Raw genomic sequence first — 21,244 nt, 5'->3', positions numbered from 1 at the left:
CCCTCCCTCCCTCCCTCCCTCCTTCCCTTCCTCCCTCCCTCCTTCCCTTCCTTCCTTCCTTCTTACTCTATTGCCCAGGCTGCATCCTAGCTTTCTGTGAGCTCGAATTCCTAGGTTCAAGTGATTCTCCTGCCTCAGTTTCCCAAGTAGCTGGGACTATAGTCATGTGCCACCTCTCCTGGCTAATTTTCTAAATTTTTTATAGTGAGGGGATCTTGCTACATTACCTAGGCTAGTCTTGAACTTCTGGCTTCAAGAGATCCTCCTGCCTCACCCTCCCAAAGTGCTGGAGATAGAGGCGTGAGCCACCACACCTAGCCAGCAGGACCTGAATTTGAGTGTAGGTCTTTCTGACTCCAGAGCCCCTTCCTGGATACCCCAATATTGCTGGAGGCTGGAAAAACTTGAAATCAGGAATGACAGGGAACAGGCGGACCAGCGGGCCCACATTCCAGCTTGACAGGGGTGATTTGTTAAACCCTGGAACTTTCCTGAAGATACCTAAAACCTCATGCTTGGGGCATTTTCTAATGACTGCCTCAGCTGCAGGAGAAGTGGAAAGTTAGTAGCACCCTGTGTTTTAACCCGGAGGTCAGTCCAGGGTAGCTGAGTGGACACTCTAGTTAGCAGCATCTTCATTAAAGACCACAGCGAACCCTCCATGGTGCTGTGATTGGGGCCGTCCTGGGGGAGCTCAGGGCCGCTGTGGCTCACTGTCTGCAGGTGAGGATGGCATGAGAAGGCATGACGCGCATGTCATAATGTGATAGATTTTCAAATGCTCACATTGTTATTAGGTGGTTGCACAAAGGACGGGAAGAAGGTTCTTTTCTTGACAGGGAGTATTTTCTCTTTGCTTTAAACCCTAGCACTGTAGATCAAGAAGGGGCTAAAAGAAAGAGGAACAATGGTCACCCCAGTATTTCTTATTGTCCCTGTATTTTCTCTCAGTGGAGATGTAGCTAAAAGGCATTGCTATGTGAGTGTCCTTAGTCACCACGCTGCGTGAAGAGGCAAAAAGCCTCATTACATAAAAGTAGCCACCGTCTCTCCCCTCTCATTTCTGTGTTTGCCCTGGAATCTCCCAACCCCTTTGCTCTCCATGGTGAGATATTTTCTCCCTCAGTTTGCTTTTTTCCAATGTTGGCTATAAAGGAATATCTGCTATTCTTTTTTTTTTTTTTTGAGATGATGTCTCACTTTGTCACCCTGAGTAGAGTGCTGTGGCATCATAGCTCACAGCAACCTCAAACTCTCTGGCTCAAGCAATCCTCTTGCCTGAGCCTCCAAGTGGCTGGGACTATAGGCCCCCCACCACAATGCTCAGCTATTTTTAGAGATGGAATCTCATTCTTGCTCAGGCTGTTCTCCAACTCTTGAGCTCAAGCAGTCCACCCTCCTTGGCCTCCTAGAGTGCTAGGATTGCAGGTGTGAGCCACCCGGGCTGCTATTCTTATTCTCTCTCCTCTTCATAAAGGTGTGTTAATACAACGCCAATGAAATGCAATTGGTTGTGATGTAAGATTGTAAATTTTACACAGGAAAAAAGGAACACAGTTTATTCTTGGTCAGGCCTAAGAAATGATAGAGTGAGTAAAACGAATATCTATGAATGTGAAATACATTTCTATTGATTTTCATTTTTTAAGATAAAACTTCTAATAAAACGTGGAGATTTTTGTTCCCATTTCAAATGCATTTAGATGGCCTTTTCCTCCTCCCAACAAGCCTGAGATATCTTGGGTTTCTTAAACTTTAATGAGTGTCATTCAATCAAAGAAAAAGAGAAATGGCATGGCTCTGTATTCTTAAGTCCTGCACATGTATTGACCACGGTTATCTGAAAGATGTTGATAAATAATTTATTTGTTCTTGGAGAAAGCAGCTGTCTGGAGGGCCTGGCCAGAGGAAAGCCCGCTGTTCTGAGCCTGAGACTGTCCGTTGTTGAGTGAAGAACTATCTGTGGCCACTTGTAGACAGAGACGGAAACCCACAGTGTAGATGCCACGTCCACACCAGCATGGGGCTTAGGGAGCCAAAGCTGGTTGTGGTCCAGGGTTGGGAGGGCAGGGTGCAAGAAAGAAATGTCATTCCAAAGTGGATGTGTGGAAGATCCTTGCTCTCTTGGCGTCCAGTCTCTGAATCTGAGGCCAAGCCTAACTGGGCTTTAGGAGGTCAAGGATCCTTTGAGGCTAGATTTAACTAAAATTATGCATTTTGTAGTGGATTTTTAGGGGAGTGAAATCATCTATTTGATACAACAATGGTGGATATGTTCTTAGGCATTTGTCAAAATTTGTAGAATATACAACACCACGAGGGACCCCTGATGTCAACTGTGGTCTTTGGTGACAATGTTCAATGGAGGTTCACAAATTATAAAAAGGTGCCCTTCTGCTGCCAGATCTTGACGGTAGGGGAGGTTGTGCATGTGTGGAAGCAGAGGGTATCAGGAAACTCTGTACTTGCTGTTAAATTTTGCCACGAACTCAAAACTGCTCTTAAAAGTTTATTAATTTAAAAGCTCTGTGTGTTTTACATATGCTTTTCCTAAAGAGAGGTTTATAATTTGTCACTGAAGCTCAAAAATGCTGTACAATCTTAAAAATGTTTAAAAAAACAAAACAAACCCATCCCTCCTAGAAAATCTAAATATGCCTGCTTACGGCATCCAGTTGTATAATTGGCAAAATGGAGGAAGACGGGATAATACAGTTATCTACAGATTGGTATACCTTAATGTACTTATCTTATTAAAAGGGACAACTTTATAACTATGTCTGAAATCTTTTTTGATCTTCTGCCTGCGCTATTCCACTTCACTCTTTTTTTGTGTTTTTTTTCCACTTCACTCTTTTAATGTTAATACATGTAACAACACTTCCATCCTTTTTAGCCATTACCTAATACTTGATACTATAAAGCACAGATTATTTAGCCATTCCAATGTTGATGGTCTTGTAGGGGATATTCACTTTTTCAGCATTGAAAGAAATGCTGAAACAGACATCCTTGTGCATACAGACAAGGATTTCTCCAGGAAAGACATCTAACAATTAGAATTACATTTTATTTTAATACACATTGCTGAAGGGCCCTCCAAAAGACTAAATCCTATGCCCCCACTAATAGTATAAGAGAATCCATATTTCCATATACTTTCCCCAACTTTGAATATTACACTTTATTAAACGTAAATTTTTTTGATGATATGATAGGTGGACATGATGCCTACTTATATTAATTTTGCATTTCTCAAGTTATTAATTAGTGTTGGATGTTTCCTGTGTTTATTGGCCACTGTGTTTCCACTTTAGTGAATTTTCTATTTCCTTTGCCAGTTTATCTCTTGAACTGTTTATCCTGTCTATTTTGATTTGTAGGAATTGTTTACATATTGTCTGTACTAATAGTTTGGCTTTTATTTAGGTTATAAATATTTTCTTCCAGTGTCTTTATTTAGCTTTATTTGCTTATGGTGTCTTAATTTCTATCTGACATTTTAATGTTGTCAAATTTATTCTTTTCTTATGTATTTCTGATTTCATAAGTTCTTCTTAATTTCCAAGTTCATAAAGATCATAAATACATTTTCATCAAATCATTTTATAATTTCCTTCCTTCCTTCCTTCCTTTTTTGTTTAGACAGAGTTTCAGGCTGTCACCCTGGGTAGAGTGCCATGGCATCACAGCTCACAGCAGCCTTAAAATCTTGGGCTTAAGCTATCCTCTTGCCTCAGTCTCCCAAGTAGCTTGGACTACAGGTGCAAGCCACAACACTTGGCTATTTGTTATTGTTGTTGTTGTTGCATTGTTGTTTTAACTGGCCAGGGCTGGGTTTGAACCTGCCAACTTTGGTGTATGTGGCCAGTGTCCTACCCACTGAGCTATGGACAATGCCCCATTTTATAATTCTTTAGGTCTTTAATCCATTTGAGACTTATTTTTAAGAATGATCCAAAATGAAAGTCTTTATTTTTATCCCCTAAGTATAGCCCAACGTGAATTTTTTTGCCCCCTAAAGAACTTTCCTGACATAATTTCTTAAATAGGCCATGCTTCTTCTGCTGATTTGAACTGAATCCACTAGCTACAGCATAGAGAAATCTTTATGGTTGCTCACAGCACAGCATCCTGGCTGCAGGCCTTTTTCCTAGTCTAACACTCAAGTTCAAGAATCAAGCCTCCTCCCTCAGAAAGACTTCCCTTATTCTCTTAGGCACAGTCCTGCTTACCACCCACCAATGACTTCCATTTAGAATAAAACCCAAACTTCTTACCTGGCCCCCAGGCTATACTGGGGCTGCCTCCTCTTGGACCTTATCTCCCACAATGTCCCCTTAGCTCACTCATGTCCGGCCTCCCTAGGCTCAGGCATGTTCCTCTACACAAGTGGTTCTCAGCCTGTGGGTTGCAACCAATGAAAATATATCCTGCATATCAGATACTTACATTACAATTCATAACAGTAGCAAAATTACAGTTATGAAGTAGTAATGAAAATAATTTTATGGTTGGGGGTCACCACCCCAACATGTTCCAACATGAGGAACTGTGTTAAAGGGTTACAGCATTAGGAAGGTTGAGAACCACTGCTTTATACCCAAGTGTACAGCTCCTGCTGACCACTCTGCCTGGACTGCTTGCCCCCTAGCGTGGCTTACTTCTTCCTGTCCTTCACATCTCAGTTCAAATGTTCCCCTTAATTCATGTATAAAGTGGCTGTCATGGGGAGACGTGGAGGCTCACTGCATATGAGATTTCCAATAAAAGTGGGGTACAGTTCACTAATTAGTCTACATTGTGGGGAAGCGGACTTATTTGTCAGGTTCTGTATGTAGCAACGAAACCCAAACCAACCTTCTTCAGCTCTCAGGTGCATTGCACTTGTATCCCTCTCTTCACTCACCTCCATCCTCTGGGGCCTGATTCTGAAGGTGCTTGTCTAGTAAGGGATATTATTCATTTATTTATTGGTGTAATCTGTCTGTCTGTTTATTTATTCACCATCTGTTTATTCTTTTGATCAATTCATAAGTCTTTATGTGTGTCTAATATGTGCCTGGCAGTGTGCTAGGCGTTGGAAAGCCAATGTAAGCTCTTCTGGAGCTGATGGTCTCATGCCAGGGCAAAAGGTGCCCAGGGCTATGGAAATCTACTGGAGATTTGCGCTACTCAAGCAAGGCTGGGCCTAAAGTGAGGCAAATGATGTTTCAGGATGTAAATGGAAGGAGGTCTCCACTCTCAAGTTCTTGGCCCTGGGATGCTAACTGCAGCGCTTCCTCTATACCTACTTGGAAATAAAGGTCAGCTGTGGTTTGAGCACATTCGTGCAACTTACAGAGAGTAGAGAGGCTCCAGTATCTGTGGAGGTCTCTGTCAGGTCCACTTGACTCAGGTATTTTTGATGCATGACATCTGAAGGAAGTGTACCTTGAGATGGAGACTTAAAAAAAGCAAAAGGACTTTGAGAAGAAACAAAATAATACTACTGGTAAACCTTATACTGGCTTACTTGATTGATTTGTGCCATGCTGAATGCCTCAAGCAGGAGCGATCTTCCAGAACTGCCAACTCACCCTCACTGGGGAGGTAGGTGGCTAAGGACAGTTTCAGGGGGTGAGCTGCATGACAGAGCATGGATTTAGAGGGGTTTACATTCTTACTCTGCTGCTTATTAGTAGATAATTGGGAAAAGGTAGCTTAATCTCTTTCGACATTTATATTAAGACCTACTTGATTCGTTATAAATGAACTGAGATAACATCACAAGGAGATTGCCTACTCATAAAATGGCAGGTATTCTTTTAATCTATCATAGGAAATATGTAGTGGTTATCAGGATAGTAGGAAAGACTGTTTGACTCTCACTGGCACCATTTTCAGAATGATGTGGTCCAATGGCCATGTTGCCCCAAGGCCACCCTGTTTGGCCTGTGGTCAGTACTGACCATAATTGTCCTTTATATCTCTTTGGACCTTAGGGAGGATCTATTTACTCTAAATCTATGTTTTTGCCCTAAAAAAAAATCGGTGATGATGATTAGAAAAATTTCACTTTCTTTCTGCTCTTTAAAAATGAATTATATTTTAATTAATTAATTTTGTTATTATTCATTCATTTTTGAGACAGAGTCTCATTCTGTCACCCTGGGTAGAGTGCCATGGCATCATCTTAGCTCATAGTAACCTCAAACTCTTGGGCTCAAGCAATCCTTTTGTGTCAGCCTTCCCAGTATTCTGCTGTCCCACATAAACATATATACAAAAAATATTGGTGGGGTCAGTCCCTGACTCCCCTTGTGGGATGTGACTTGAGAATTTATGTGTGGGGAGAGCACAAATATGTAAAAAAGAGATGACCCTTGCATAAACTTGCATACCTTTTACAGATGGAGAAGCTTTCCACCTTTCCACATATATAATTTCATTCCATTTGTTTCATTGTGAAATATTTTCAATGTGCAAAAAATAAAGCAATGTAATCAACTTCCTCGCATTTATTACCCAGCTTAAGGAGGACAGCATTGCAGATGCCATGGATGCTCCCTCTACACTCAACCACTCACCCTCTGCACCACTATTTTGAACAAGCCCTGTCTATGGTTAAAGTAAGGATCACAAATCTTTTCTGCATAGGACAGATAGTGACTATTTTAGACTTTGCACACAGTGTGACTATGTTACCCCTATGGGACTCTTCTCTGCCATTGTAACTAGAAAGCATCCATAGTCGATAAGTGAAACAGAAGGGCAAGTGTAGTCCTTGGCAGGTTGGATTTGGCCTGGTGGTCAGTTTGCTGACCCTGCAATAGAGCATCAGTGATCACACGTAGCATTGCTTTGCCTGTCTTTAAACGTACATAAATGATACCAAACTCTAGGTATTATTCTGCAGCCTGATTCCCCATATGCTGCTCAATGGCATGTTTTCCAATTTATCACTTTGGGTACATTTAGGTCCCGTTCGCTTTATAGTTATTTTACAGTTTTATAGTTCAGGTTATAATCATTTTAATTGTGAATATACTAATTATCATGTCCGTTCTCTTTTGATGACATTTATGCTGTTTTTCATGTTTTATTATTGGAAACAGTGGGGGTTTTTTGTACATAGCACCTTAGATATAAATGTCTCACACTTCATTTTTTAATCTCTACAGCAGCCCTGTTATTTAGATCTTAAACCCTCACTCAGTGGAGGCTTAGAGTGGTAGCTTAGGGAGGGATGTTGCATGAGTAGTGCCAGGTCATGGGTGAAAGTATGGAAAGGCAAGGTTGATACTCCACTCTCATCTGCTCATGGCTCTTTCCCTGTGATTTTCCCTTCCCTTCCCTTCCCTTCCCTTCCCTTCCCTTCCCTTCCCTTCCCATTATTTCTCTCTTCCTCTCTCTCTTTCTTCTCTCTTTCTCTCTCTCTCCGGAATCTCACTCTGATGACTGGCCTAGAGTGCAGGTGTGTCAGCATAACTCAATGCAGCCTTGAACTCCTGGCCTCATTCATGTATTTATGTATGTATTTACTTACTTAATTTTAAAGACAGGGTCTCCCTCTGTTGCCCAGGCTGGAGTGCACTGGCGTAATCATATAGCTCACTGTAACCTTGACTCTTGAGCTCAAGGATCTTTCCCAAGTAGCATAGGCACATGCCACCATACCTGGCTAATTTTTTTTTTTTTTTTTTAGTGTTTGTAGAAACTGGTCTATGTTGCCTAGGCTGGTCTTGAACTCCTGACCTCAAATGATCCTTCTGCGTCAGCCTCCCAAACTGCTGGGATTACAGGCATGAGCCACCCTGCCTCGTCTTGTTGTCACATTGAGACTTATTTAAATAGTTTTAAGAGTAATTCAAGCTGGGTCCCCTAGTTCAGTTGGTAAAGTCCTGGTCCTGCAGACCAGGTGTGGTGAGTTCAAACCTCACCTTGGCCTGATTAAGAAGAGAATAAAGGAGAGTAATGTGGTTAATTTTTACAATGTGTCAGAAATTACATTTATTGCAACTGTTTTAATTTTTAGTGGAAAACTTTAGATGTCAACCCCCCAAAATGTGTTGAAGGAATATACTGGTTTTTAAGGTTCTTTGAAAGGGTAAGCGAGCATAATTATTTAGAGACCACTAGTGCTGAGAACACCCATCTCTCATTCTCAATTGTAAAATGACTCCTTTTGTTGAAGGGAGGATCTGAAGAGAAAAAAAGATTCTAGAGCTAATTTGGCAGGGGAGACTCCTGGCGGTTAGACTTCCTATTGCAGTTCTTCCCTCAACAAGAAGGTGAAGAGTATTAGAGAGAGAAAGGGACAGAAGAAACCCCAGTTAAAGAAATAATGTATCTGGAAACACTTTGCAAGTTGACTAAGCCCAGCAAGGAGCTATTAAAAGGTAAAGATCCAGCTTTATGAGATGCATGTATTAGGTGGGCTTCTTCCCACAGTAATCACTGGATTATTCATAGTCACCTGTACTATTACTTTGATTGTTTGAATCCCTTCCATTATTTGTTTCAAGCAGGGATTAACACCATGCTTTTTCTGCAAAGGGCTAGATAGTAAATACTTCTGGCTTTGTGGAGCGTGCAGTCTAGTGTCATAACCACTCCACTCTGCCCTTGGAGGGAGGAAACAGCCACAGACGGTCCATAAAAGATGGGTGTGGCTGTATGCCAATAAAACTTTATTATTGAACTTTAATTTTCACGTGTCATGAAATACTCTTCTTTTGATTATTTTTCAAGCATTGGAAAAATGTAAAACCATTCTAAACGTATAGGCTATATTAAAAACAGGCAGCAGGCCAACTTTGGCCTGTAGGCAAGTTTGCCAAAATCTGATTTTAGATATAGGGTTTGAAAGCCCCTTTCAGGCTAAAAAAAGAGCATAGTATGCAAAAGGATGCACAGGAACTTGGCCCTTGTAGTTGTGTTTCAGTAAGGGGAGTGGGTGATGGAGCTGTTAAGACTTATAACTCAGTGTGCTGTTGGAATTGCTTACTACATATCTGTGTTATCATTTCAAAAATTAAAGTTTCCTTTTGTAAAGATCCTTAAGGATTATAAAACGAATGAATCTGATTTGAGTAGACCCTGCTAGCTATCTGAATTCTAGAGAGCTCTGTTGTTAGTTAACCAGGGGCATCCATGTGGTAGGTCTTCAGCCAGGGTTAACAACCTTTATAAATGATATAGAATTAGGGGAAATGGACTTCCATTTGGGTAAGCAAGTGAAAAATTATGTCTTAAATCTTTGTGCCAACAGGAGAATGAAATTCTTATTTTATGCTGTTTCTCCAGGAAGAGCACATCTAATGTCAGGGAATTTGGCAGAACTAAGCAAGAAAAACAAGATAATTTAATTAAGCCAACATTTCTTGAGGGTCTATTATGTGCCAGGCACTGAATTTGAAAGTGCCAAGTTTGTGTGAATATATAGAGGGAAATTTATTACCAGAATCTCAAGTGAAGATGAGTGTGTACCTGGAAAATATTAGAAAGCTGTAATGTGCTACGGAAGTTATGAGGAATTATAATGAACATGGCTCAAGGTTAAAAAAATACAGATGTGAGAAAAAGAGAGCACAGAGGAGACTTAAACTCTGTCACAGAACTGTAATCTCCTTTTTTTTTTTGGCCAGGGCTGGGTTTGAACCCACCACCTCTGGCAAATGGGGCCAGCGCCCTACTCCTTTGAGCCATAGGCGCCGCCCCTGTAATCTCTCTTTTTTTAAATTGTTGTTGTCAAGACAGGGTCTTGCCACGTTGTCCAGGCTGGAGTGCAGTGGCCATTCACAAGTGCAATCATAGCGCACTGCAGTCTCAAACTCCTGGGCTCAAGCGATCCTCCTGTCTCAGCTCCCAAGTGGCTGGGACCATTGGTATGTATCATCATGCCCAGCTTCTATAATTTCCCTTTTTCTTTTTTAAGACTAAAGGAAATGAGTCTTAAGTTACAGAGTTTAAGTTTGGGTTGAATATTAGGAAAAATTTCTGACTGTTGACATTGTAGGTTCCAGGGAGGTATTATTATGAGAAATTGTGAAATTTCCTATTCCGGAGATAGGGGAAGCACTATCTTAAACAAAAGTTGCCTGAATTTGGGGGGTGATTTTCAACTCACTTATTACACACTATACAGACATTTATTTGTATGCACATTTAGTATATATGGTTCATATATATTTGTATATGCATACTGAATATGTTCTTAAATGATTGGTATATATATATTGAAACTTGAATTTCACTAGTGTCCAACTAGCCTGCGAGTATGAATGAAGCCCTCTTAATAGTAGCAACTCAACTTTTACTGGTTTATCCTCAGGACCTCCAGCTTCCTATCAGAGCCTCCTTCTATAGGGGTTATGGCAGCATCTGGGATACTGTTTCACAATTGCTCCCAGAAAGGCACTGAGCCCTCTTAGGTTCAATTCCACTGTGATATGTGGCAGTCATTTGAACATGAGGGTGAGGGTGAGGATAGGGCTGAAATGAGCTCTCTATCTCCTACTTGTTGCATTAGAAGTTGGTCTATGTTGCAGCCAGTGTTTCCAGACTTCATTTTTATTTATAGCTCCTCCCTTCTCGCCTCCTGAGTCTACTATGGGTTGGCCCAACACGGCTCCACTGAGAATCAACATTTCTCTCACAACTGAGACTATGTTTTGTGATGAATGTGGTGGTTCCTAGCTCCCTCTGACTTTAAAATGGGTTTTCTCCATTCAAGCCTCTCCTCTTAATGGATAGTAGAGCTGAGTAGGGCTATGCCATTGATTTACCAGACAGACTCTGGTATGTCTAGTCTCCACAGTGGACACAGTTTATATCCCTTCCCAGAAGACTCTCTCTCTCTCATTCTTCCTCTACAACCACCCCCACTCCCCTGGTGTTTTCTCTTCAATTCATTTGTGTTCTGGTATTGCCCATCTTTAAAAATTGCTCTTGAAACCACATCTTCCCTTAGAGAGGCTACTACCACTTCAGTAGTCAAGAGCTGGCCACTTCCCTGTCTCTTGACTTCCTATCTGCATACACAGACTTCTCTTTCAGAGCATCCTATTCTTAGCTTTTATACATGCCTTTAATGACAATATGTAATCAACTAGCCATTTGTGTGATTATTTGTTTAATGTCTATAGTCCTCATTAAGACTGATGTCATGAATTATAAATTCTTTTGTTTCTTTTAATATTTTATCTTGAAAGATTCAGCACAAGGATCAGTGCAGAATACATTCTCAACACGTATTAGTGGAAAGCCTGAATGAATGAGTGAATGAAGCAGACAGGATTCTGGTGGACCCCTTCACCAGCAGCCTACTGTATCTGAAACTCACTTGGGTTTGAACTGGGATATTTGGCAAGGGAGTGAGAAAGAAATGGAGGCATGAATAGTGGGGACCTTCTAATGAAATAAATATTTGTCCAACAAAACCATTATACTCTCTTCCCGAGTAGCAAATACTAAGTTATTTATTTGTAAACAAAGTAATTTCTTGGTGAAGGCAGGAAAAAAAAAAAGTTTGAAAAACATCCTCAGAAAATAGCCTGGGAAAAGAGGTTCTGAAGCACACCTTTTCATTCGTTAACCTGTCAAATTATTTCTTTAGGGAGGTAGAAGTCATCTTGGAAGGAAAGAAGGAAGGGAGGAAGGAAGGGAAGAAAGAAGACCCAGAGATATAGCTCAAAGTAAATACTGCTTTTCTTGGGTTCTTAGATGTATTCTGGAAATTTCCTCAGGATAAAACTTCAGAAATTTTGGTGAGATTTGCCATTAGTTTTCTTTTTGTTATAAATTCTTTATGACCAAGGTAGACCAGGAGAGTGAAAATGCATACCCCTAAAATTTTCCCTAAAAGGCAGAAATAAAAGATCTTGGGGGGATATGTTCTGAATTTTAATCTGCTGACATAACACCAAAATAGTCAAGAAAATTCCAGCAAGAAGTGGCTTTAAATTACTATCATGTGTTTATAGAATAAAGTTTAGGATAATGAATCATGAATTCATCCCATTTTTAAAAGAAAGAAATCATTTTGTCTTTCTTATTAAATTTGTATTACTGGTTATCCGAATATTGGTAGAGCTTCATTTCTTTTTATAAAGGAATTCTAGGTAACAGAGGGAAAAAATGGTAAAAATAAAGATATCATTATGTGAATCCTGATGAATTATTAGAGCTACGATCATCAATGATTATAGCACAAAAAGAAATAATAGTGTGTTCCCTTTGAAGGAAAAACATAACCACACCTATGAAGTGTTCGAGGAAAAAAAAATTAGATCTTGATTATGCTCAAGCTTTTGGAGCTACTACTCATTTAATAAGTAGAATTTATTTCATTTTTAATCAAGGCTTTTATTTGCATATGTGCATGTGAGGGGGTTACATATAAAAGGAATAAAGACCTAACCAAACTGTCATATCTTTTTTTTTATTATTAAATCATAGCAGTGTACATTAATACTATCATGGAGTACAGTGTACTGTTTCTGTATACAATTTGAAATACTTTCATCCAACTGGTTAACATAGCCTTCATGTCTTTTTCTTAGTTATTGTGTTAAGACATTTATATTCTACAATTAGAGAGATTCACATGTACCCTTATAGGATGAACCATAGGCCTGATCCCACCAATCACCCTCCCTCCACCCACTGTCCCCGCTTCCCTCCCCTTTCCCCATATTCCTGGGCTAAAATTGGGTTATAGTTTTCCTATGAAAGCTATAAATTAGTTTCATAGTAGGGCTGAGTACATTGGATAGTTTTTCTTCCATTCTTGGGATACTTTGCTAAGAAGAATATTTTCCAGCTCTATCCATGTAAACATGAAGGAGGTAAAGTCTCCATCTTTCTTAATGCCTGCATAGTATTCCATGGTGTACACATTTGAAGTGGTGGCATTCAAAGGAATACAATATTTCCCCAGATGCAGGCATCCTCAAACTATGGCCTCTGGGCCGTGTGTGGCCTGCCTAGGACATTTATCCGGCCTGCCGGGTGTTTTTGCCACCGCTGCCCGTCCTGCTTAGCAGCTGACTCGTCCTGGGGACTGTAGTCCGGCCCTCCAATGGTCTGAGGGACAGTGAACTGACCCCCTGGTTAAAAAGTTTGAGGATCCCTGAATTAGAGAATATCCCCCTGAAAGCAGGCATCTTGGACATTTTAAAATCTGAATGAGATAGAAAAATGATAAATATTGAGAAAAGATACATACAGAAAGGCTATGGCAAAATGTCTACAAGGGCAGCCATTGCACTTTTGTAAACTATCTTCTTCTCCCCTTCCCCACCTATCTTGACCCCCCCCCATTCCTGCAATTACAAACCTTATTTATTTGCCTTTTAGGGATTTCTTTTGAAGACCACCATAACAAAAATATATTCGCAAATCGAAAAATTTGGATGGGCTCAAAAATGAATCTCATCGAACACTCCCATTTCCCTACCATGGATGAATTTTCTTTTTCTGAAAATTTATTCGGTAAGTGGTCGAGTTCATTTGAACGTCAATAAAAACAAACTACAGTTTGGAAATACATGAGGCAAAAAACCTGGATAACGAGTCCGAGAGTCAAGAAAATGTTTTTGGTCCTTCTAAGAACTCAGTGAGTGTTGGCTACTCTGCAGGGTTACAGGTACATCGGACCTTGGATTCGTCAGGCCGAATGGTCTTCATTTTTATAGGTGAGGACTGCCAGCCTTCAAGAGCTTTGTGACTTGCCCAAGGCCATGAGGCTAGATAATTAACAGAGTTGGAAGATTCCTGTTCCAGAGCTAATTCTAATATTATTATGGGCAATAAAGTATAAAATCAAGATTCTTATGGTTTAATATTATACCTATTAAAGGCTGCATTTACTTAGGTTATGGCTGTGTAGAAAGTTTCCTGTCCACCATTCCTCTGGTGCTGGGGGAGCTATGACATGGTGTCTGGATTAGTCACTTAAGCTGAGTCGAGGACAAATTGTACTAACGTTGTTTTCAGTAGATCTGTAACTAGATGATACCATAAAATGCTATATTGCTTCACTTTATGCATTTATGAAAACTTCTCATTATAAAGAGTCTTAACTGAGAACATTAATAAGCAGTCAGCTAGAGCAATATTTTGGGTGGGGCCAGGAGCCTTTTGCCCCTGTGAAAATAATTCCTTCCTGCATAATAGCTCTGCCGGGAAGCTTGGGTAGTCCCCATTTTTACCCTATATTCATATATGGACCATTGTAGACTATGATACTAAAGATGCAAACACTTGAGATTGCCCAAAGTTCAATGTATGAAGCCACAGTCCCTTATACACGTATCCAAAGCAGATCTTAATTAATAGTTTATACTATTACCTACTGGTCATTAGCCCTTGTTGTGTGATTGTTTGTCTGGTCATTTCCAAGAGGGAGTCATTATTTGTATTACCTATTTACACGTCTACCTGCCCCATACAGTGTAAGAGTATTTAAGGATACTGACCATATTTTATTCATCCTAATGTGTGCTTAACAAATAAGAATCCAATAGTAAATGGCAGAAGGGAAGGAGAAAAGAGGTATAGGGGAGAAAAAGGAGGAGTCGATCAGTAACTCTCAGAGAGACCAGAGTCTGTAGTAATTATTCATGAAATACCCATTCTCACTGTGTCTTATTCCAGTTGACTTTTCTTCATTCTGTGGACAAAGTCAAGGGCTGTGGGAGACCCTCCCTTCTTGTCTGGCCACTTGACCCTTTGCATCTGTCCTGTCCTCCTATAGTTCCTTAAAAAAACCAATTATTAGATACCTTCATAATTTTTTGGTCTACCAGTCAGAACTCACAGAATAATTAGGACTACTGGAACATAAGCAAGACTAAGGACAACTCCACTGAAGTTTATTTGTTCAAGTGAAAACTGCTGTTTCTTGCTCTGAAATTTTACAACTGCGTGTTGAGATCACTCAGTCTAAATGTTGGGGTCGTGATTATTAAATCAATCTACTCGGCTCCAATTTATACACGGAGAGGAAACTACAGGGTTTCTATTACAAACCAGCCCTGCTTTTAAGCAAGTATGCAGGTTTGAGTTTGGCCTCCACAGCCGTGAAGTGCAAGAGATGTCAGGAAATAGAGGCCAAGTAATACAGGTGCCCTCAGGTGAGAAACACCTGGAATGATCGCTATGGAAGCACGGCGGCCCCTGCTCTGTATGTTGTGGTCTCCTCATCTCCTGTTCACTGGATCACATTCTTACCCAGTCTCCACAAGACCATGGGCTGCAATGCACAGCTGCTATCCCTGGCTGGAGTGGTTTCCTTGCATCTTCATCTGGTCCCCTCTTCTGCTAAGCTCATCTGAACCACGTGTGGCCACCAAACTCCTTTTCCGTGTCCCTGGAATGAGCCAGGAATAAGCATTCTTTTCAAATCTCTTTCCTTCAGGGCCTCAGTCTCACTCCACTCAACATAGCTGAACTATAAGTGTCCCACAGAAGATGAAGAAAATTTTGATTCTTTTATTTCTCTTCTCCATCTTCTTGTGCGTCCTATGACAGCGGTGGGTTCTGCAGCCCCTCCCCAAGCTCAGGGTGGAGCACACCAGGGAATAGACTGTGTCCCCGGAAGAGCAGCTCACAGGCCTGACTCATCACTCCTGGAGTCTTACGCTGTGCCCCAAACCCAGAAGGGTTCAACTAGCCAGAAAGCTGGATTCTTCTCCAATGGCCTAACAGCCAGGCTCTTACACCAGGGGCAAGTGAGGTTCATGATAGAGCTGGCATTTCTTCTATTTTTTTTTGTTTGTTGAATAAGGACGATATTCAGGGCCTGGGAAGAAAGCAGAGAATGAGACAGGCAAGATCATAGTGGAGGGTGGATGCACAATAAACATGTAAAGAAATCAATACAGTGATATCAGGTAGTGACAAGTGCCAGAAAAACAGTAAGAGGACGATGTGTCCTAGTGACTGGACAGGTGAACCATGCGACTGCCTCAGTGAGGAAAGGCCTCTGAACAGAGGACATCTAAGCTGAGCCCTTAAGACAAGAAGTCAGGGAGAATGTTTTTTCCAGGAGGAGAGGATAATGAGAACAAGGCCCAAAGACTGGAATGACTTGGAAGGGCCTTGTCTTCTCACTTTTACTTAGGGCAGGGGAAAGTCTGAGGGAACTGGCTGGCTACACTCTGCTTTCCCACGCACCAGCTGTGCTGTCTCCAAAACGACTCACTCCAGTTTGATTGGTAAAAGGAGATTATTAGGCTGGGGTTTCTAGGACCTTGGGGAACGTTAACATCTGAGTCCACGCAATGCTGCAGCTGCCTATCAGGAAGAGGTAACTCAGTGGTACTCACCTGGTACATGGCTTGACAAGTCCTTTAAGGTGGCACTGGGCTTGGCACCTCTCACCAAAGCTTATTCTAAAGGCCAGGATAAAATTCCACCTTTAAGCCTTTTGGAAAGTGACCAGTGTTGAAGAGAAATACTGATGAGCGTTCACTAACAGGTGATGGAAACACTAGTGACCTTTTCAATGGTGCCTGCAGCTTCTGCCAGAGATGACTGTGGACCCCACACTTTCCAAAGGTTTTGCTTCAAGTGGAGGGGAATATCCCCCACCCACATAAATGCTTATTCCAAGGGGCAGAGCCTGAAGCCAGGACTTGTGTTCAGGCATTTGATGTGACAGGTGGCTGGCAGAAGCAAGGACAAAGAGACAGGGAAAGAGGGAACCCAAAAGAGACGAGTTATAGAGATCTCTTCCATGGATGAGCAGAGCTTGGTGCCACTTGAGTAGCACGAGAATTGCCAGCTGAGATCAGGGACCAAAGCCTGTATGAACCGGCCTCAGGCACCCATTCTTGAATGTGCCCCTGGGGACATGAACTCCGCTGCACTTCTGGACTATCCTTGTTCTCAGGCCAAGCTGCCTCCTGTGGTGCAGGAGAAGTTGTGGGCAGAAGCAAAAGGATGTGCGGGCTGCTCTTGAACAGGCTGTCAGCTGAGGCAAGTCTGCGGTCAGGCAGGATGAGCTGCAGAAGTCAAAGGTGGGTGGAAGGAAGTGACATCATCACCAGAAAAAGACGGAAAGGAGCTGGACAGAACAGACTTAGAAGACGGGGCTGCAGTCACCTCCTCGAGGGCTTTTAATTTATTCTGTTGCCGGACATCCTGACAAATTCAGATGGGAATCTAGTCCATGGGCAACCAAACCCGCATGCAGGACTGGGATGGTCATGGTGACCTCACAGAGAAAAGTCACCTTTCCTTTGGGAGATGCTGCAAGCCAGGAAACTTGGTCAAAGATTAATTTATTAAGAAAGATTAAGATTAAGAAAGGCGTCTCTGATGAAGAAAGCCAGGTTTTATGCAATTTGTGGGTAATAAAAAGTAATAATGACAAAGTCCACAGCTTTCCATCACTTGGCAGAGTGAACAGGGTAGGAGGTGGTGTATTAATTAAAGCCTGTGTTTAATTTTAGCAAATTGTGGTTTAAAAGCTCAAAACATCATACAACGTTAAAGACTAAGAGACAGACTATTCTAATTATAGCACAGAATTAGCATCGCTCATGGGCCACGCTCACCGTCCTCAGGGTGGTGAGTCCTGATTCACTTGGGGGAGTGATGGTGGGAGTGGAAATAGGGAATGTAGTAGGAAGAAACAGTCTCAGGGGCAAGTGAGATTCAGTCTTCTCTCCTGTAAAATGGGGATAATAATGACACACTTAGCGGCTTGTTGGGAGGAGGGAATCAGCTGTGTGGGAGCCTGCTCTGTAAACCGCACATTGGTTGTTATCATGAATCCAGTGTTTGAAGGATCATTGATAACATTTTAAATTGTTGAAATGATAAACACCACTCCACTCATTAAAAGAAGGAAGCGCTGTTTATTTTAGCCCTGCGGAGTGCAAAGAATTTTCAAGGAGCCAGCAAGAATCGAGAATATGTAAATAAATTTCTCAGTAAGGGAACACATGTTCAATGTCATGTTGACATGACAGCGTTGCTAACAGCCACTTGGGAAACCACATTTTATATTCTTCTCATAATTGTTTCTAATAGTCTTTCTGAAGCCCCACTTTGAACAAGATCCAGCAAATGGCAGGGGACAGATTCCCGGCAATCCTGTTCACTGACAGTGCCTCTCGTCTGGCTGTCTCTCCTCACTTCGTGCTCCACTTAGCTGTTTACACCGGTTTTCTCCGGGCGTGCTTGATTTTTATCAGAAGATGCTCAATTCGGGATCTGGCTCTTGCCTGGGACGCGTGTTTACATTAAAAGACCTTTCCAGATGTTGCAGAATCAAGTCAGATGTTTTAAAATACAATTAAAGGTCTTGAGATACAGTTTTGCAGAGTCTTTCTGACATTTGATTTCAGGTGTTTTTCCATCTCACTGGGTTCAAGTCAAGTAAATGTAGTTCGGACTTGTTGGGTGAATTAAAGCTGAAAGTTTCCAAAAGACAGAAAGGTCCCATTGGCTCAGATAAAATGAAGCTTTGTTTTTGCATAGTTGAAATATTTTCTCGCTGCTGTTTCTTATCCACAGCTTTAAGCCATCTCTAGGGTTTTAATTAATTCCTTGTGACGCTGGTTTTTGCCTCCCAAGGAATCTCGTACTATTGTTAATGTAGCAAAGAAATGGGAGAAGGAAAGCGATATTGAAGGGGCCTGTCCTTATTATAGAAATGATTGCTGCTTCTTTTAGCAAGGACATGCATAGCTTGGGAAGGGCGTGCAATGAAGTCAGAGAGTAATAGACAAGGTGGCCGGCAGGTAGGTGACTCCACTGAGACTAGGGCTCAGCTGCTAACCATGCAGGTTAAGAAACAGAGGCACCAAGAGAGACTGGCTGTATAATCAGACTGCACATGTATAAATCTACAGCAATGAAAAGAACTGTGACGAGGACAGCTAGCTTGTCTTAAGTGCTTTCTGTTTGTCGGACATCATGCAGAGTGCATGATGCAAACTTGCACGTCTTTGCGATTTGCTAGCTGCCTTCCTGGGTTCAGGCCCATCCGTCTACTAGTCTGTGGTCTTAGGCAAATTTCTTAACTTCATGCAAGTTACTTGCTTTATTTAACAAATTGCCAAGAAGAACACCTGGCACATCCTAAGTACTCTCTTTGCATTAATATTCAATCCTAAGTACTCTCTTTGCATTAATATTCAGCCCCAACTCCCCTGTAAGGTAGGTACCATTACTATTTCCTCCTTTATGGTAGAATGGGTATTCCATGGTGTTAAATAATTTGCTTAAGGTTCCATAACTAGTAAGTAGGCAGCCAGAATAGAATCAGGACAAGTAATCAAAATTGAATGTTTGAGCCTCCAGGGTAAAAGGATACTCCTTTTCACCTTCTCAATTGGGAAAGTCTTTTCCATGAGATTATGTTGCTTAAAGTCTGTGGCTCTCATATCCCCATGAGGGTAGTTCTCAGCAAAGCATTGCCAACATTTTCTCTGGGACTTCCCTGGTTTTTATGACTTCATGGCTGAAGGTCGATACTCTGTGATGGGCAATATCACCCATATTGCTCCCAAGTATCACCTAAGTGCTGTCCAGTAGAACTTCCTGAGATCGGGGAGATGTTCTGCATCTACCTTGTCTGATACAGTAACACCACCCCCATGTGATTGCCGAACACTTACAATGTGACTGGAGTAACTGAGGAACCAGCTTTCCAATTTAAGATGCCATGTATGGCTACTGGTTACTGTTCTAGACAGCACAGATCTTCAAAACAAAAAATGGACTTTCAGAAAAACAACAACAAACAAACACCAGGCAGCTGATCTTCTCTCAGAGAGAAGCAAAGGGATCCCATCAGTCTTATTAGAAGAATATTCTGTATTCTCTGCAAATTTCAGTAACAACAGAAGTTTCTAAGATCAGCTGAATTATCCTGCTCACTTCTTATTTAGTATAGATGTTTCCGAGGGCACCAGAAAGGTCCATATCCATATATTTTGACCAGTGAAAAACTCAGTGGCGAATTCCTGAAATAGAAAATTCAAAAATCGTTTGTCTTGCTTCCTAGCCTTTGGGTAGCCCTTTCACCTACGATCCTCTCAAGGCAGAGATAACTGTGGGACTTGGAGGAGAAGAGGTGAGATCAGATGTCCAGGGAGGTCAGGAGTGAATACAAACACACCCACAGACCACCACTCCTTTTATCTTTCTTGCCATTCAGGACAAGTAAACCTTAGTTTTTCAACCATGAAATTTTGAGTCAGAAGACCTGGGTTAAAGTCCCAGCTTCATCCCTTCCTAGTTAGATAGAAAAATTCCTCAGCCTCACTGACTTACTGTTCCCCATTTATAAAACAGACGTGAAGATGGTGAGCCTCAGAAGTAGTATTGTCCTTAAAGGTCCCAAGGGGGAATCCAGTGACAAATGGTATATGGGGCCACTTTGGAAACTTACTATGTGCCTGTAGGAGAGGCTTTCGGCATAACTTACAGTGATTACTACATTTATACAGATCACCTTTGCCATTTAAGATGGCTTTCATATTTATTATCTCATTTTATCTTCACAACAGGCCTAGGAGGGAAGTAGGGCAGGACTTATTATCTAGGTTTTACCATCTGTTAAGGCAGACAAACAGGGCCCGTGGAAGCTGAGATACTCGCCTAAGGTTACACGGGCGTCTGGCTGCATTATGCATGGCTCAACCCTGGACCTACTGAATCCCCTTCTAAAGCCCTCCATTCTAAAAACAACCCACAGGCTGAAGCTTGATTTCCCAGAGTTATGCTGCAGGATCCAACACAGAATTATTCTGATTGAATAAGCAACCCAAGCTGTAACGTGAATCCAAAGTAGAATAATCGTAGCATCAGTATGAGGATGACAGGTAGGAACCCTCTGTGCTAAGCATTTTACTAATATGGTTGTATTTCCTTCACATGTAACTCTAGGAGGTTGTGTGATTATCAGCCCCATTTTACAGATGAGGAAATCAAGATGAGAAAAATGGTTCAGGAATTCGTTCATGGTTCCCAGAGCTAGTAAGTGCCAAGAAACCCTGTGTGTATTAGTCTGCTAGGGTGGCTGCAACAAGGTGACTTTCAGAGGCCAGAAGTTCAAAGTCAAGGTGTCAGAGAGGTTTGTTCCCCCTGCGGGCTGTGGGGGAAGGATCTGCTCCAGGCTTCTGTCCTTGGCTTACGGATGGCCAGCTTTCCCCTGTGTCTCTCCTCACCAGCTTGGCTCTGTGGGTGTCTGCCCCTCTCTCCCAGTTTCCTATTTGCATAAGGACATGAAGCATATTGGATT

At 41.7% G+C, this 21,244-nt stretch overlaps 1 protein-coding gene across 4 annotated transcripts in view; it reads left to right on the top strand.

Moving 5' to 3' along the window:
• NR1H4 (nuclear receptor subfamily 1 group H member 4) overlaps window positions 1-21,244 on the top strand; it is a 75,568-nt gene that overhangs the window by 3,570 nt on the left and 50,754 nt on the right. For 2 of the 4 annotated variants that reach the window (XM_012801244.2, XM_003783315.3), the window contains exon 2: window positions 13,342-13,476. In XM_012801244.2, coding sequence (XP_012656698.1) covers window positions 13,398-13,476 — 79 coding nt within the window. In that variant the 5' untranslated portion in view covers window positions 13,342-13,397. Of the gene's footprint in view, window positions 1-11,636; window positions 11,751-13,341; window positions 13,477-21,244 lie in introns of those variants that run through there. The other 2 variants (XM_012801243.2, XM_023509189.1) reach the window with 2 other exon arrangements.

The sequence above is a fragment of the Otolemur garnettii genome, unplaced genomic scaffold, assembly GCF_000181295.1.
Source record: "Otolemur garnettii isolate 467f Iridium unplaced genomic scaffold, OtoGar3 scaffold00007, whole genome shotgun sequence".
Classification (NCBI taxonomy): domain Eukaryota; kingdom Metazoa; phylum Chordata; class Mammalia; order Primates; family Galagidae; genus Otolemur; species Otolemur garnettii.
This window is presented reverse-complemented; position numbering and strand designations above follow the sequence as displayed.